Genomic DNA, 19274 nt, shown 5'->3' on the forward strand with positions numbered 1-19274 from the left:
AGAAGGAAGTGGCAAACCACCCCAGTGTCCTTGCCAAGAAAATTCCAAATAAGAGTTGGACACAACTGAAAATGATTAAACAACCAACTAGAAAAGGAGGTGGGAGGAGGAAAAACTGATGGCTAGCTTGTGTGGTCTCCTGATAGCTACATCATGTGTAAAAATCTAAAGGAAAGCCTTTAGCATGTTGGTTGGTGTTGTATGGATGATTTATATAAGGCCACAGACAAAAGTCATAGAAAGCAAGATGGCAGGAATGTTATGTGATCTATACTCTCTCCAAAGTGAAGGACAGGGTTAGCCACATCACTGAGATCAAATATCCATCAAAAGATTGAAAAGAAAAGTTATTAATGCCATTAATTTGTCTTTTTTTTTTTTTTGTAGGGCAATGGGGGTTAAGTGACTTGCCCAGGGTCACACAGCTAGTAAGTGTCAAGTGTCTGAGGTTGGATTTGAACTCAGGTACTCCTGAATCCAGGGTCGGGGCTTTATCCACTGTGCCACCTAGCTGCCCCACAATTTAAGTCTTTTCAACAAATATATGACACATTCACATAAGCTAAGTACTACCAAAATGGATTAGATAAAGAAAAAGCCTTTACCTTCAAAAAGAACCTTAAAGAAATTAAAGGGTAAGGTTAGGAGCTAATACTTTATTTTGACTTGAATTAGACTTGGTTTAACCGTGAACCAACATGTGTTTTGTTGAATCTATAAATTTTCTTTGACTAGCAATAATGTAGCTTCAGTTCTAGCACTGTTACAATTAAAAATAAAATAAAAATACTCTTCTAGTATAATGGTTCTTAATCTAGGATCCATGGACCCCTTGGGAAGCCAATGGATAGATTGGGGGGGGGAGGGTTGTAACCTCAGATGGAAAAACAAATTACATCTTTATTTTACGATAACTAATAAATTTATTTTGTAATTCCTATGTATTTTATTTTACAAATTTAAACACATTATTCTGAAAAGATGTTGAAAGGCTTCACCAGACACTCTAAAAGCGTCTGTAACAAGAAAAGATTAAGGGGCAGCTAGGTGGCGCAGTGGATAGAGCACCGGCCCTGGAGTCAGGAGTACCTGAGTTCAAATCAGGCCTCAGACACAACACTTACTAGCTGTGTGACCCTGGGCAAGTCACTTAACCCCAACTGCCTCACTTAAAAAAAAAAAAAGAAAAGAAAAGATTAAGAACCCCTTCTCTGTACAAATGCTTCCTCCCAAATTATTAAAGTACCTCAGGCAGAAATCCACCATTGTCTCAACAAGAATTGTACATGCTTTTTCCAAATCTCCATCACAGCCTCCATCCATAGAAGATTCTGGAAGGTATTGCTGATACAAAGCCCACTGATGAAAATATTGTCTGCAACATCAAAATGCAAAAATTGGTTTTTCATAGCCTAACATCATATACTAGACAATAAGCCTTGATCCTGGCAAGTATGAAAAAGAAAAATATTTCAGTTGGGACCCTGATGAACACAAGAGTTAAATTACTTATGGAGACAATAAGAAAATATTCATTTATCCATAGTTACATTTTGAACCATTTCTATCACTGGCTCTACTAGGAAAAACTGAATATTGAATCATTTTGTACTTTAACTACATTTTTTTTTGGACTACATTTTAAAAAAGTTTCTTGCCTCTGATTTTTTAAAGAAGAATTTCTTTCTAGTACTCAATATTGGACCAAAATGTATTTTGGTGAAAACAAAAGTTAGAATTACAGAATTTAATTAAGGAAATAATCAAAGAATGTGTCACAATTTGGGTATCCAGGAGGAATCCGACCTTACCACAAGTTAGAAACCTGTGAATGAATTTTTATAATGTCACAACCTAGGACCATGATACATTTATTTACCTTTCCGCATCTGAAAGAATATCACTGTCAGGTTTGACTTCCATCTCAAATAGCAGCCAATCTCTATAAGTTAACTGAGAGGAAAAAACCAATAGTTTAAAAAAGGTGACAGCAATGAACAGTGTTGCTAAAAGCAATTTCTCTTCTCTCTCATTTCTACTCCCTCATTAATAATATTCAATCTCTCTCTCCATACTGGTGGCCTCCCTGCTGCCTTACAAACATGCTCCTGTTTCCCCATGCTCAAAAAACCCTCACTTGTTTGATACGTATTGCTGTCATCCTTTATCTCTCCCTCTTTTATGGATAAACTCCTTGAGAAAATACCCCTACTTTTTTCCCTTTCAATCTCTTCTTCAATCTGCTGTCTGGCTTTGCACCCCATCATTCTACTGAAACTGTTCTCTCCAAAGTTCCCAGTGACCTTGTAGTGGTCCAATTTAATGGCCTTTTCTCAACTCTCATCCTCGATCTTTGATGCTGTCAATCACCCACTTCTCTTTGATACTCTCATTACTTTAGTTTTTCATGAGGCTGTTCTCCTCGTTCTCCTCCTACTTGCTTGATTAGTTTTTCCTGAGTCATCTCTGCTGAATCTTTACCCCGGTCATAGCCTTGAGGAACAACTAAGGTGGAATCTCTCAAGGCTATGCCTTACAAAGTTCTATCCCTCGGTACTATTTCTCTGGGTGACCTCATCAGCTCCCACATATTTAATGATCGTCTCTACACAGATGATTCTCAGATTTACTTATCTAACCCTAACCTATCTCCTGACCTCTAGTATCACATTTTCAATGGCCAATTGGCCATTTCAAATTAGATATTCAACAGACATCTCACTGTTGTTGTTTGTCCTTTGTTCTCAAAGAGTACCGTGACATCAGAGTGATGTCATGATTTGCAGTGAATTGGATGTAAGTGAGGCAGGACTGTGCAGGGTCACTAACCTCACTCTCTCCTCCAGTGGCAAGATATATATCAGGATGACTGGAGATGGTTTAGGATGTTTAAAGCAACTGGGGTTAAGTGACTTGCCTAGGGTCACACAGATACTAAGTGTCTAAAGCCTTTTATAACTTGGCCCCTTCTGCTTTTCTTACAGCCTTCTTATACTTCACCCCCTCCATGTACTCCAGGATCCAGTAACACTAGACTGACTTTAGCTGTTCCTCAAATAAAACACTCCATCTCAGGACTTGGTACATTCCCTCCCCTTCCCTCTCTCTTCTTCCTTTGCTCTTTTTCTCCCTCTCCCTTCCCCCACTTCTTTCTCCCCCACTCCCTCTCTTTCTTCTCTCCCTATCACCCTTCCTTTGTCACATTCTCTCTCTCTCTCCACATCCTCTCTTTCTCTGGCTGAAAGCCTAGGCCCAATCCTTATGCTGATGGGCATAGTAGTTTGAACCTGCTCTGTTCTGAATTGGCCAGTTTTTACCTTCTTAGGCCACCTGGTGGGTTCCTTTTCCCATGGGTTTTCCACACTGTTACTGAACTTTCTGTGAACTTACCTGAAATTGTCTCTCCTTCAGAAGTTCTTGGAATTTTCTTTGCTTCCACAAACAGAGGGCAGCTTTCTTCCAATCTACAAAGGGAGAAGACAAGTTCTTCCAAGGGAGATCCACTACATCTTCTTGACAAGTAGTTCCTCGGGCTTCCAAGTACATTCGAAGCACAACAAATTGCACCTGCAATAAATGCAACTTATTTCAATAAATAAATTTTAGAATTCAGAAACTGAATATAAAACAATTTGATGGTCCTATGGTTCCACTCACCATTCCTCTAATTTTCCAGACCAAAACACCTTCCCTGGACACCACTCATTCCCCAAAGTCTCCTCCTATTAAAATGTAAGTTCCTTGAGGGAAAGGTCCTCTCTTCTGTGTTTGTAATTCAGTGCTTAGCAAAGTACCAGCACATAGTAAGCACTTAATAAATGCTTTTTCATTCCTTCATTTGGTTTTTTTTTGTTTTTTGCAGGGCAATGAGGGTTAAGTGACTTGCCCAGGGTCACACAGCTAGTTAAGTGTCAAGTGTCTGAGGCTGGATTTGAACTCAGGTCTCCTGAATCCAAGGCCAGTGCTTTATCCACTGCACCACCTAGCTGCCCCCTCATTTGGTTTTTAAATACCAACTTGGAATGTGACATAAGCACATTCAGAGGCATCAGGTCAGTTCTTTCAAAGGTAGATAAGTGGATTGAACTTGGATTAGAGTGAATCACCCATTCACCAGTGAGTCAATTTGTAGCTCTGAGAAGATTCAATTGAGATAACCCACATTAACCTCACAACTATCAAACAGCTTATTTTTTAAGCTTCCTGAAAAGCAATATAAAATACTCTCAAATGGACAAATTATATTTTTAGTTAAAGAGGAAAATAAGCATCATGTACACAATTGGTCTCTACCAACCAAGAATATATAAAAAGATATCTGTAATAAAGATGTGGAAGTAATCAGGCTTTGTTAAACATGTGATATTTCTTAACAAGTTAATAAAGAACTGTACTGTGCCAAGCAAACACTGAGGGTTACATTTTACAAGGGGCTCACATTCCGAGTCCCTCCTTTCAGTTCCTTTGGTGTCCCAACAAAAGGGAGCACCTGGAACTAAACTGCTGAAACCTAGGGCTATACTATGAAAGGTGGGAAATACAGGAATCAGAAATCTACTGTGAACAATAAAGGAGGACATTTTGTACAATGGATCATTTACTCATTAATTTACGTCATAATTTCAAAGCTGTTTAATTTCTGATTGATTTAAGACTTCCCATAGCTCTAAGTTTATGTGCCCTTTTGTGAAAGAAGTCTCAAATAAACCCTTAAATGCATTAGGAGAACTCCCTATTGAAAGTATCACATAAATATTTATAAACAGTCACTTAATATTTATTTTCCAATAATATTTTATTATTTTAGTCTTTTAAAAAATTTTTTGAGTTCCAAATTCTCTCTACTTTCCATACCCCGCCACATACCGAGAAAGCAAGTAATACGACATCAATTATACATGTGAAATCAAGTAAAACATTTCTATACTAGCTATATTTTTTTCAAAAAGCAAGAAAAATAACAAAAGTGAGAAAATTTTACTTCAGTTTGTATTAGAGTTTATCAGTTTTCTCTCTGGAAGTGGATAGCATTTTTTCATCATGAGTCACAAGTCTTTCATAATTGATCATCAATATAACACTGCTGTTACTGTGCACCATTATCTCCCAGTTCTCACTTTGCATCACTTCATATATTGGTCTTGCCATGTTTTTTTCTGAAACCACCCCCTTCATCATTTCCCACAGCACTAAATAGTACTCTACCGCAATCCCATGGAACAACTTGTTCGGTCTTTTTCCAGTTGTTGAGCATCCTCTCTATTTCTACTTCTTTGCCACCACAAAACACCTGATATAAATATTTTTGTACATAAAGGTCCTTTACCTTTTTTTCAATCTCTTTGGGATACAGAACTCATAGTGAGATTGCTGGATCAAAGGTTATGCATAGTTTTATAGCCCTTAAGGCCTTGTTCCATACTATTCTCCAGAACTTGTGAACTAATTGTGGAGACTAGTTCACTACTCTACCAACAGTTTATTAGTATGTGTATTTTTTCCCTCATCCTCTCTGGAATTTGTCATTTCTGATAGATGTGAGGTAGTTCCTCAAAGTCGTTTTAATTTGCCTTTCTCTAATCCAAAGATTTAGAGTATTTTTTCATATGACTATAGAGAACTTTGATTTATTCTGAAAACTGCCTGTTTATATTCTTTGACCATTTATCAGTTGGGGAATGGCTTATTTTTATAAATTTGACTCAGTTCTATATTCAGTATATGAGAAATGAGGCTTTTATCAGAGGATCTTGTTATAAAATTTTTTGATGTTACTTCGTTGTCTATAGTACCTTTTAGCAAAATATAGTTTACCTGATTATCCCTCTTAATTAGGTCTATTTTTCCTTTATCTGAGATCATAATTGCCACCTGACTTTTTTTTAGTTAAGCTGAAGCATATTAGATTCTGTTCCAGATTTGTATTTTAACTCTTTGCATGTCTTTCTGTCTTAAGTGTGTCTTTTGTAAACAACACACTATTGGATTCTGGTTTCTAATCCATTCTGCAATCTGCTTCCATTTTATGATTGAGTTCATGTCATTCGCATTCACAGTTATGATTACTGTTTTTCCTTCCATCCCACTTTCTTTTGTTTCTTCTTTTTTTATCCTGTCCCTCCTCAAATTTTTTTTGCTTCTAACCACTGCCTCCCTTAATCTGTACTCCCTTTTTATCACTGCCCCCTTTTCTCTTATTCCCTTCCCCTACTATTTCCCTACTAGGTAAGTTACATTTCTACACACAACTGAATGTGTATACATATTCCTCCTTCTTTGAACCAATTCCAAAGAGAGTGAGGTTCAAGCATTGTTTGTCACACCCTCATTTCCCCCTCCACTGTAAAAGCTCTTCCTTGCTTATCCCTTTTATGTGAGAAAATTTTCCACATTCTACCTCTCCCTTCCCTTTTCTTTCAGTACATCCCTTTTTCCACACTTCAGTTTTTTAGGGAGTCATTCTAACATAATAAACTCCCATCCATGCCTTCTGTCTACGTAGACTTCTTCTAAGTGCCTTAATAATGATAAAGTTCTCAGGTGTTATGCATGTATGTACATGTGTATGTGTGTATATATGCACATATATTTATATTCGCATATATCAACAGTTTAACTTTATTGAGACCCTTATGATTACTCCTTCATTTACCTTTTTATGCTTCTCTCAAGGCTTATGTTTGAATGTCAAATTTTCTATTCAGCTCTAGTATTTTTTTGTGTCTCTTTTACCAATCTGTTAATTCTCTTTTTATAATTTTCTTGCATCACTCTCATTTCTTTTCCCAATTTTTCCTCTACCATTCTTATTTCTTTCTTTAACTCTTACAGTTATTTTTGTTGGGCTTGGGTCCAATTAACATTTTTCTTTGAGGCTTTGTTTGTAGCTGTTTCCATATTGTTGTCTTATTCTGAGTTTGTCTTGGTCTTGTCTGCCACCTTCATGGCTTTTTATGGTCAAATTCTTTTTTAATTGTTTGCTCATTTTTCTAGCCTATTTCTTTCTTTCTTTAATAGAAATAATTCTCTGACCAGCCCATTTATTGTCATAATGCCATAAAAGAGTGAAATAACATGGAAAAAGATGCACCACTATTACTGCCCACCAAGCGCAACCAAGAAAAAACACACCCCAAAACATTGATTTCTGCATGTCCTGTCCTAACTGACCAGACTTGTCTCCTTTTAGCATAATCCAACCCAGTTGTTTCCTTGACTTTGATTTAGAGTGACTCTCCTCTGCACCATCCAATACGAGATTCATACACTCCTGAAAACCAATTATGCAGCCCTCTATTTGCATATTTACTTGCTCATATGGCCACACTTGGATTCGGGACCAGTTTTGGAGATACCTGGAGATGAGGCTGATGGGCTGCAGCATGCCATGGCGGGAACATACAATGAGAGCACTGGTCACAGCACACCTCAGGGAAAAACCTCCTAGCCTATTTCTTGACTTTGAACTTTATGTTCAAGTTGGCCTCTGCTCACCCAGAGATGGGAAGGCGCTGTCCCAAGCTTCAGATTTTTTCATGCTGCTATTTTCAGAGCTAGTTCTGGGAATATGCAATTTTTCAGTGCTTCCAAGGTGGTGTGAAACAGGGAGAAGTGTGGTCCATGCTTTACTGGTCTGTGCTCTTTATCCAGAGAGGACCCCTAGTCCCCTGCAGTCACAAGCCCTAATGCTTCTCTTTGCCCTGGAATTGAAACCAGTGCCCCATTTCTTTGGGACCAACCCCAAGTGATCCTCTCCTCCCTGAAACTGTGACCCACAACAATGTATGGGCAATAGAGTTGTCAATCAGTGCCAGTGGTACCTAATGCCAGCAAAGAGTCCCATGTAATCGCTTCCTTTTTTTTTTTTGACTCCCGATTTTATTATTCAATTTCCTTTTTCTGTTTAAAGAAGTCTGCGATGGCCAAGAGCCCTAGCCTCCCAAGGCCAGAGTCAGTCGGAGCTGGTAGTCACTGGAAGGAGGGTTGCTTGTAAGGACTGGGATCAGGGGAGAGGTTCCCCACTCTGCCAGTGGTCCTGGGTGGAAAAGATGAACTGCTCTTTGTGGAGCCTAGGGTGTAGTAGGAGGGGAAATAGGGAGGAGTACTGGGCTAAAGGAGATGGAAACCAGCTCAGTCCCCTGCTTCATTCTCTTCCACTGTTTCCCCAGTGGTGGTGTTCTCTGCAGTCTTGGAGCCCTCCTTTTTTTTTCTTTTCCTGGGTCTTCTGACTGGCTAAACTCTGAAGGAGTGCCTTTAGCTCTGCATCCTGGACCTCTAGCTCAGACTTGTACAGCTCAGGTTCAATGGGACCACTGCTATCCGTATGGGGCCACTGGGCATGAGCAGCACTGTGAATTTGAACTGGGCAACAAAGTCACCTTCCTTCTCATACAGAACATTGAATGGTTGTAGTGGCTCATGTTTAGCATATTCCACCACACCCATCCGGGCTTTCTTTCCATCCTCAAATGCCCTGAGAGTGAATGGTATGGCATCGAATTGCCTCTCCACCTCACTAAAAAAGGCACGGGAAGTTTTCATTTTCAGGCTGTACTGTTTTAAAGGATCTCACTTATAGATGGTAGTTCTCTGTCCTGCATCCTTGGCCTTGCCCTCTCCTGAACTCACAAGAACATCCACGGCATAGACTTCATGGACTTCAAACTCAGATCTTTCATGGTCCTTCTTCTGCTGGTCTGTGGGGTTTTGAATGATGGTTTTTCCTTCATCGACGACATGTTGCTTCAATTGGTGAGACAACATACCTTCTATTGGTGTGCAGTTAAATGAATGGGCAACTTTGTTCCAGTGTGTTCTGGTTTCCAGGCTTGACCAGGCATAAGGCTGCCTCAGCACACAGTTGAGCTGCCTTAATCACATCTGCTTTTCTCCCTGTCACTAGAGTGCCCTTAAATGCATTAACCACAAAACTGTGGGCCACATTTGCAATGAAACCATCCACATGGACTCCTAGGTCAATTTTTACTAAGTCACCTTTCTTGAGGATGTAGTCCTGGTCGTTCTTCAAGGGGGAGAAGTGATGGACACAGTTATTTACCAAGATACTTGTAGGGAAGGCGATACCTTTCTTCATCTCCTTTTCCTTCTTGAAGATCTTTGCTGTCTCTTCCATAATCATGGCATCGCCCTTCTCACACAGACCTAGCACTGATGCACCTGAGGTTGATGCCTCCACCACCACCTCAGGACTCTGTTGGTGATGTCGCCCCCCATCTTGTACTTGGTCACCACCAGGTCCTCGGCGATCATCTGTTCCTGCTCCTCATCTGACATCTTCCTACTGCTGCCACCACCGCCACCGTCACCATCGCAGTCGTCTCCTACTCAGCCCCATGTAATCTCTTCCTGACTAGTTGTCCAACCCTCTTACCCTCTGTGCAGAGAGCTCCTGAAGCTATTGCTACTACTGAAGCCAATGCTACTTCTATGTGTGTAGGCTCTGGACAGGCCTCTACCCCAGTGTCACGAACTTTTCCTACTGACCACATAAGTTTTCTTAGGCTGGAAAAATGTCTCATCCTGATCTCCTGTTGGCGCTACAAATCCAAATTTTGGTTTGAGGTGTTCTTTTAAAATTGTTTGGAGGGTAATGTTGAGGAGTTCAGCTGGGTTGCCTCTAATCCACTACCATGACTCCCATCTCCACTCACTTAATGTTAAGTCTTTTTTGTAAAGGTAAGAATCCTTTTCTAATATGATAATCATTCATTAATTTATCTATTTTGTAAATGTCACTATTTTCCTTAAAGTGAGGAGTGTAACGTCATTAGTCATTTATGTCTAGTTAGAAAAGATGGAAAATACCACACTGAATACCTAACACTGCTTCCTTTGTGTCTGCCTGGGCAGACAGCTGCAACAGCTTTGATGAGAAAACCCTGATAAATAATATAACAGAGTGTCTAAAAAAGAGCTAAAAAAACTAGTCAACAAGAGACCTTTGCCCCCTGGCTGGAAAGACAGATTAGAGTTGAGAAGTTAGAGAACAATGTTAAATAAAATAGGAAGAAAAACATATCTACCTTTTTAATGAGGCCTTCAGGTAAACAGTTATACAAAACATCATGTGAGTGGGAGGAAAATTTGCACAAAGTATAAGAAATTGCTGCAACACAAAACCTGAAATGGAAAAACAGAAAGGATATCACAGAACATTATATAAAAATAAAAGATCTCTTGTAACTGTTGGGCAGGAAAGTACATTCATTTCCTGGATCTCAAAATGGGACAGTTCTATGAAGAAGAAACAAACTGTAAGCTAGATTCTATAAAGAACAAGGCCAAATAATATTGGCAGCCAATCTATCCCGTTTATAGTTTGTCTCTATGTAGCTATTTGCATATTGTCTCCCTTATTAGAATGTTGGGCTTGGGATCAAGAAAAGTTGCATTCAAATCCTGCCTCAGATACTAGCTATATGCCCTGAGCAAGTCAATTAACCTCTATTAGTCTTAGTTTCCTCATCTGCAAAATGGGGATGCTACCAGCGACCTTACAGGACTTTGGTGAGGATCAAATGAAATCTTTGTTTGCAACTTTTAGAGCTCTTTATAAATGCCAGCAATTATTGTTGTTGCTGCTGTTATTGTGATGATGACATTGCCTTTCTTGTTGTGAAGCCTTATTTTGAAGAGCACAATGCAAAGAAAGGAGACTCAGAACACCAAAATCAGGATGCTTTACAGAACTCCCCATCACAGTGATCAGACATAACTGGTAAGTGTCTGAGCTGGGCATCAGTACAATCTGATAACATCCTAAAGACACAAATAAACACAGAAAACATGCTACATATTTGGAAAACATACTTCTAGTGTAAGAATGAGATACATTCTTATGGGCAGTATTTGTGAAAGGGAGTTATATTTACATGGGATTGGAATAGAAAAAGAATTGTTTTCTCTCTTCCAATTAATCATGGAAAAGAAAGAATTATAGAGGTCTTCGGCAGAGGGCAAAGTAGAGAAGGTTTGCAGTCGGAAGTGAAAAGACTGAATAAAGGAAACATTAAGTGAACTCCTTTAGGAAGAAGAGAAAAGAAAGGTAGCTCAAGATAGTAGCTTAAGAATAATCTGCTGGGGGCAGCTAGGTGGCACAGTGGATAGAGCACTGGCCTGGAGTCAGGAGGACCTGAGTTCAAATTCAGCCTCAGACACTTGACACTTACTAGCTCTGTGACCCTAGGCAAGTAACTTAACCCCAACTGCCTCACAAAAAACCCCCCAAAAAACCAAGAACCAAAGGAATAATCTGCTGGGGGGACGGAGCAATGATGGTGGAGAGTTGCCAGCAAATCGCCTGAGCTCTCCTTCTGTTCCCTCAAAAAGAACATTAAATCAAGCCTCTAGACGGATTCTGAAACTACAGAACCTGCAAAGAGACACAGTCTTCCACAACCAGGAATAATTTAGAAAACTTCAGGAAAGGTTGGTCTCACTGGGGCAAAAGGGAGGAGCAGCACACAGTGGCAGCGCAGCACCGAGGGGGTCAGGGCAAGTCAGCAGGAAGCTGTGGGCCACAACTGAGCAACTGAGGCCCCTGGATCCTGGCTCAACAAGCTGGTGGCGCAGCAGGATAGTGGCGAAACACACCTGCACCAGCCAGAAGAGCAAGTAGCCAGCTGGACAGCCACACATAGGACAGGCGCGACCAGGCCTACCAATCCCAGCATGCAGCCAGCAAGCTCAGGGTGGTGAGAAATCCACAAGCCACAGAGGCCTCAGTGTAGAAAGCCAGTGACACAGCCCCTATACCCCAGCACAAGAAGCTTGAAACAGGGACCCTGGTGCCCCCAGAGCAGACCTCAACTTAAAAAAAAAAATAAGCTGCAGTATGAGTAAGAAACAAAAAAGAGCTCTCACCATTGAGAACTTCTGTATCAATAGGGAAGAGGGAAACACAAACTCAGATGAGGACAATACTCCCAAATTGCCTACATGTGAAGCCTCAAGAGGAAAGATGAATTGGTGTCAAGAACAAAAAGCCTTCTTGGAAGAGCTCAAAAAGGATTTAAAAAATCAATTGAGGGGCAGCTAGGTGGCACAGTGGATAGAGCGCCAGCCCTGGAGTCAGAAGTACCTGAGTTCAAATCTGGCCTCAGATACTTAACACTTACTAGCTGTGTGACCCAGGGCAAGTCACGTAACCCCAATTGCCTCACAAAAAATAAAATAAAACAAAATATCAATTGAGAGAAATGGGGAGAGAAATGAAAGCAACACAAGAAAATTATGAAAAAAAGAATAATCTGCTGGGGGCAGCTAGGTGGCGTAGTGGATAAAGCACCAGCCCTGGATTCAGGAGGACCTGAGTTCAAATCCGGCCTCAGACACTTGACACTTACTAGCTGTGTGACCCTGGGCAAGTCACTTAACCCTCATTGCTCTGCCCCACCCCCAAAAAAGAGTAATCTGCTGCCTCATCTCCATGTATATTGGTAACTGGTTATTCATTCTGTTGAATTCCTGGGAAGTTATTACCATAAACCATCTTGAAAAGGTAAGATTTGAGAGATGACAAGTTCAGACATATTTTAATCTAGATTTTTAAAAAGGTATTTAAGGGAAAAAAAAAGGTATTTAAGGAAAAAATACATATTCATTTTCTAGTTTGAGACAGCCAGTGCTTATGCTATATATAGCCACATATATTTATACTCACACACAACCTCTACAATCTATGTGGGGATGAGGGTCAGGATGAAGGGCTTAATCACAGTCCCTGGAACTCCTATGCATCCATGACACAGGCAGACTACTCCTTGTTCCCATTTCCCCCACACCACAAGAAAGAAAGCCTATTTGGACCAATCCCAACCACTAAATTGATGAAATAACAATTTAGAATACTAAGGTCCAAAAGAAAAGAAAATAACAAGGGCTGAAAACAGATTAGAAATACCAGAAGGAAAAGAAGGCTTCCTAAGCAAGAAGATACAGCCATGACAAATGTTATTATTGTCATCTCCTCCCCACATAAAGCTTTCTTATACCATGAAGAATGACACCGAAACTTTTTAGTAATTGATATTGACATCCCACTATTTTAACAAAAATAGACTATAACAATGTAGATTAGTTTGTACCAATGTTCAGAGGATTAATCACTTTCATGAATTAAAATATGCTTCAGGTAGCAGCTAGGTGGCACAGTGGATAGAGCACTGGCCCTGGATTCAGGAGGACCTGAGTTCAAATCCAGCCTCAGACACTTGACACTTACTAGCTGTATGACCCTAGGCAAGTCACTTAACCCTCATTGCCCTGCCCTCTCCCCTCCCCCGCCCCCCCAAAAAAACCATGCTTCAGACATCACAGAAAAATAAAACACAAAAAGACTAGGAAAAAGGTACTTGGGGCAGCTAGGTGGCACAGTGGATCGAGCACTGGCCCTGGAGTCAGGAGTACCTGAGTTCAAATCCGGCCTCAGACACTTAATACTTACTAGCTGTGTGAACTTGGGCAAGTCACTTAACCCCAATTGACTCACTAAAAAAAAAAAAAGGTACTTAAGAAACATTTTTTAGTTGTTATCAGCAAACAGTAATAGACAGTACAGCTCCTTTCTAGAAGTACAATGTAGAATCAGGAAGAAATGATTTGGCTGATATGTGGACAATTTTATATGTGTACAAAGGGACATTAATTTTAAAAAGGAGGCACTGCCTACCAACCAGGAAACGGCTAAACAAATTTTAAAACATGAAAGTGAAGGAATATACTGCAATGTAATAAAAGAATATGAAGAATAATACAGCAAAGCATGGGGAAACATGCACAGATGTAAACTGAAGTGAGTAAAACTAAGAAAATAGTCTATATCACAACACAAATGGAAAGGACAAGAAAATCAAACTTAAATTTGTCTAGTTATAACAATCAAAGTCAGCCATGAAGAAGAGATGAAAAAAACGTATCTCTCTCCCTTCTCTGGAGAGGTGAGTAGAGCAGAATGTCACTTCAGTGATGTGTGGATGAGTCTCCTTTTTCCCCTCCTTTACGCCTGTCTCCTCCTCTTTCTCCTCCTCTACCACTTCTTCACCTCTCAAGATTCCAATGTGAGTCTCCAGAGAAGGCATAGATCAAATGAAGGAGGAGCCTCCCTTGGTTCAGTTTTCTTTTGTGTAGCTCCAATAAAACAAACCTAGGGTCTGGGGTAGGGGGAGGAGGTGAAAGTGCTAGGCTGTGAGGTAAATCTAGAAAAAGGGGTTAGCAAGGCCAGACAATGACTACTGGGGTATGACAGGACCAATATTTGCCCCTGGCCCCAGCCCCAAACAGGCATTAGTTTCCCCTAAAAGGCAACAAAGCTGTCCTAGCACCTGACCAGCCCCTGACCCTGATGCAGCTTCCTTGTCACCTATGGGCACACAAAGTTACATACATATAGAGTTGGGAGACCCTCCAATTCGGTAATTATCAGCAGACCACAGGAGTCGCCAGTCTCTAGAAGCTGAGGGTCACTGTATCCTTGCTGCACATCATTGTGATGTTAGGGTTAACTGTTCAATGACTTATGAGTGCCAAATCAAATCTGAACAAAAAGAGTCCTGGTGTTAGACCTGCCTCTAACATGACATTACCAGTAGGCCAAAGACCTAGGCAAAGAAGGAACAAAAAATGGAGTAGGAGAAGAGGGAAAAGGAAGCAGAGGAAGAAAGTCACATGGAAGAACATGGAATGGACAGAACGTGATCAACAATTGCCTCAGATACCACTTGGTGGCAACAGTGCTATAGGTTTGGGGCATTTTATAAATGTATGGGCAGGTGGCTAATGTCAAGGTTGTATAAACATCTGTCACCTAAAATTTTTAGAAGATTGATTTAAAACCAAGAGCAACAACTATTTTTTGGCTAAATAACAACTTTATGAAATGCAAGAGGGAGATTCATCCTAAGTGCAATAAACGTAACCAATTCTATGAACCAGGCAAGTCGACAAGGTGGCCTGTAGTCAGGAAGGCCAGTTTGCATCCAGCCTCTGCCACCCCCTGGCTTCATGACCTTCACAGCTCTCTGCCTCAGTTTCCTCTTCTGAAAAATGGAGATAAAAGAGCACTTAGCTCACAGGGATGTTGTTGTGAGGATCAAAGGAGATTAGACATGTAAAGACCTTTGAAAACCTTAAAATGCTATATAAATGCTGGCTATTACCTATTATGAAGCAGGAAGAAAGGAAGGCAGTTACCTTATGCAAAGGGAAAAGGATTTCTGTGTTCTACATGCCAGAAGCTTCTCCCAGAATGCTGTGACTAAGCAAGTCTTCTCATGGGCAGAGGTTCCAAGAACCAATTCTGGAACAAAGGACTTTGACTCATTTAAGTGAACTGCCAAGGCAGCTAGGCCTAAAACATGAATGTCAATCAGGCATTCACCCTAAAAACAAAGCAGAAAAATCATAAAAAGGAGAGAAATGTGGCATTTATTCCAAAGCAACCCCACCTGAACTCAGTAAGTAATGAGAGATTGTTCTAGAGGCTGGAAGATAATGACACTTCAAAAGGATTAACAACCAACCTCAAACAGAAGAAATCTGATGCTTTCAATCACTTTCTCCAGATTGGAGAGTCTTTAACGTTCTTCAGTTACTCTCAGGAAGTCTAACATTTTCATCCATTTCCCAATCTACATGAAGCCCCAGAAGCAGGAGCTTTCACAGAACAGCTAGAGGAAAGCCCATGAGCTCTTTCCCTGCTCAATCTGACCTTTTCTGGTCTTTTCTCTGTTCTCATCCCATGTGACCTCTCTGCTGCCTGTGACACTGCTGGCCACCTGCCTGGATTTTCAATCGGCCTGGGGTCTGGTGACACCATTCTCTCCCCTCTCCTTTTATTTTCTTATCCCTCTTTCTTAGTCTCCTTACACCTGATTCATCATCTCTATTAGACTAGCTAATTAAGCTCTCTCCTGGCGCATCTCTCCTTCTCTCAGTGACCTCAGTAGCTACCATGACTCCCAGATCTCTATATATCCAGCCCCAATCTCTCCCCTGAGCTTCACTACTGCATTACTATCTACAAGACTTTTCAAAATGGATGTCTGAGAGACATCACACATTCACAATTCACAGTGTCCAAAGCCAATTTTGTCATCACTCCCCCTAACTCCTTTCCCCTTCTAAACTCTTCTATCTCTGCCAAAGGCACCAACACTCTGAAAGTCTCTCAGGTACATAATTTCATCCACACCCTCCACTCCCCATTCTCTCACCCACCTACCCAATCAGCTGAGAAATCTTGTCATTTCTGCTTCCACAACATCTTTCTCATCTGACTCCTCTCAACTCACAGAACCACCTCCTAACTGAGGTCCCCATCACCTTTTGTCTATGTTTCAACTACTGCAATGGCCTCTGAATTGGTCTCCCTGCATCAAGTCTCTCCCTTATGCCAATCTAACCACTAAACAATTTCCAAACTGGTTTTCTTTAAGTGAACATCTGAACATGTCTTCTCTAATCAATAAATTCCATTGGCTTTCTATTGTCTCTAGGATAAAATAAAAATTCCTCTGTTGAGCTTTGAAAGGCTTAACCTGGCCTGAGCCTGTCTTTTTAGCCTCATCATCAAAAGCTCCTTGAGAATACAATTATGGTGCTTTTCTTTGTATTCCTGGCCTAGCACAGTTCTGGGAACATAGAAGACATTTAATAAGCATTTGCTAATTCACTAAGACACAATCTAAAAGAACCATGAGTGGGAATGGAAGCCTACTCTCTTCCTCCCACCCCCCCTTGGATCTAGCCCAGGGCATTGCACTCAGAGCAGATTTAATCTTCATATTTTATCATTCTTGATACGATGATAAAGACTGAATAGCATGAATTTAGTCAGCTATGAATCAAATCTGTGACGTGGAAAAGAATGGTTTTTCATGAGGGGAACAAAAAGCTGAGACAAAGGAGGGTCTTGGTGACAGTAAAGTACCTACTCTTCATTAGTCATCTTCCATCGCATAAGCACATTCCCTTAGTGGATGACAATTCTCCATTCTCATGGCAAAGAATAACCTGTTGTTCAGTGTGCGACCCCAAGGCATCTGGGGCTCAACAATTACTTTGTAGGAGGTGGGACACTGAGTTATCAAGTCAGGAAACCTAACCTGGTGGTAAATAAGTTGGCAGCACCTGGCAAGCAATGCAGGAAGGAGATTCCTGTGTCCACAGATCATCTTCACAAAGAGTGATGGCCAGGAGCCTTGCCTGCAAAGAGACAAATGTTATAAAAGATCATTTGTATTGATAGCTGTTTGAATTACTTTAACCTCCACTGTAAAAAGGTACTGGTAAGCTATCTAAAGGTGATTTCTTATGAACCTAAGACTCTTGCACTAATATACTTCACTGAAATGGGCCATTTAGCATTCAAGTTCAAGAAATGGTATTGAGAAGATTAGCAGGAAACTCCAGCAGGCTTTTCTTAGAAAAGATGCTCTACAAAAATCTCTGGAAAAAAGAGAAAGGACTGAAAAGATGAACGTGGACAGCATGGGCTTAAGGAAAGAGCAGTTTCAAAATACCCCTCCTCCTCTTGGCCAGAGCTGGGATTTCATCAGGGTCAGGAATTCTAAAGGAGGAAGCACCTATCAATGCAGGACAGTAACTATTATATACCTAAGTCTAACAGAGGGGCCTACTGCAGCAAAAGGTTAAGGGAGGGGGCAGCTAGGTGGCGCAGTGGATAAAGCACTGGCCTTGGATTCAGGAGGACCTGAGTTCAAATCCGACCTCAGACACTTGACACTTACTAGCTGTGTGACCCTGGACAAGTCACTTAATCCCCATAGCCCCGAAAAAAAAAAAAAAGGTTAAGGGATGCATTCGTTCAAGGTTAGGCCACTCTTAGATGTCAGAGCTAGAACTTGAAAATAGGTCTGAATGAGGCTGGCTCTCTAGGTCAGGCTACCTGAGAGCCATGTTACCATGGAGTAATCGACTTCATAATCATTTTTTACATATTTGAATGACACTAAATAACCTACAGTAGAATAAAATTAAACTAGCAACCCAAAGAGAGGGCTATGAGAAAGATCTGTGTCAAAAAGAAAAATCTCAGTCCAGTCCCAAAATGACTCTAGCCACATCTTATGTAGAGGAAGTTCCTCCTTGGCCTCCAATAGTCTAATGAAAGGTCAGACATGCAAGCATGGATTCCTTTAAAGCGCAGATTCATCCACTGACCTTGGAAATAAATCCCTGTTCTTATTACCCTGTAGTTATTACCGACAGAGCCTTACCCACAACTATTCCAACTGCTATTGAGATGCAGACACAGAAAAGGATCACAGTCATTTTTGTAACACAGCAGCCTTTATACCTCTCTGGCTCATTCCAAGCCCACACCACAAACAACCTCTTCCTTGCCTCAGGAGAGGTTTGCAACCTGAATCAAGAATGTTCTTTCAGCAATTAAGAAGCAAAGTAAAGACTGATCTAATTCCTGGAGGACTGGGAGGTTTCACTTAGGATGCCTCACAAACTCTGACACTAATGTTGGGAACCTAAAGAATATTAATAAGCTTGAAGACTTTGTGATTCCTGGCAGCCTCAGCCTAACAGGACACTGAACAGTGAACTATTGAAAATCAGATTGACAGTTTTACTGAAATTTCCCAAGATAGCATCAAACTGCTATTCAGTTATTTGGAAAACATTAATGAGAATTGGAAAACAAAGGCTTATTTCTATTACCTTTTAGAATCAATGGATAGAGTGATGAACTTGGAGTCAGGAAGATCTGGGTTCAAATTCTGCCAAAGACACTAGCTATGTGACCATCACAAGTCACTTAAACTAAGCCTCAGTTTCCTAATTTTTAAAATAGAATGACAACTACCTCAGAGTTGTGTGAATCCAATGAGATAATGTAGATATGATAAGCACTTTCTAAACTATAAAGTATTGTATAAATGTTAGCTATTATTGTAACAAAATAAGTTATCAAATAGTCAGGGTACCCATTAAGTTATTTCAAAACTTAAGAGAAAGCAGCACACTTACTCAGCAGGTGGACTGAATCTAGAAGAAGCCATTAGGTTTTGGCAAAAAGATGTCAGCAAAAGATCAGTGACCTAAGACAAAAAATATATTTACATTCATTTTGGAAATATAGGTTCCATATATCAGGATATTACATCATAGATAATATTATAGTACTTACACAAAATTGAAATGTAACTCTGAATACAAAATGTGCTAGTGGGAGGTACAGAGAAAACTAGTTCCAAGGAAACCTGTTTTCAAATTCCAGGAAT

The 19274-nt window shown here is 40.4% G+C and overlaps 1 protein-coding gene and 1 pseudogene across 1 annotated transcript in view; both read right to left on the minus strand.

Moving 5' to 3' along the window:
* FANCA (FA complementation group A) overlaps positions 1–19274 on the minus strand; it is a 100249-nt gene that overhangs the window by 20864 nt on the left and 60111 nt on the right. The window contains exons 24-30 of the mRNA XM_043984738.1: positions 19021–19091; positions 17124–17223; positions 15211–15398; positions 10044–10140; positions 3391–3567; positions 1880–1953; positions 1247–1375 (exon numbers count right to left, since the gene is read on the minus strand). Coding sequence (XP_043840673.1) covers positions 1247–1375; positions 1880–1953; positions 3391–3567; positions 10044–10140; positions 15211–15398; positions 17124–17223; positions 19021–19091 — 836 coding nt within the window. The remainder of the gene's footprint in view (positions 1–1246; positions 1376–1879; positions 1954–3390; positions 3568–10043; positions 10141–15210; positions 15399–17123; positions 17224–19020; positions 19092–19274) is intronic.
* Positions 8131–9294, minus strand: LOC122741360 (annotated as a pseudogene).

The sequence above is a fragment of the Dromiciops gliroides genome, chromosome 2 (assembly GCF_019393635.1).
Source record: "Dromiciops gliroides isolate mDroGli1 chromosome 2, mDroGli1.pri, whole genome shotgun sequence".
NCBI lineage: Eukaryota > Metazoa > Chordata > Mammalia > Microbiotheria > Microbiotheriidae > Dromiciops > Dromiciops gliroides.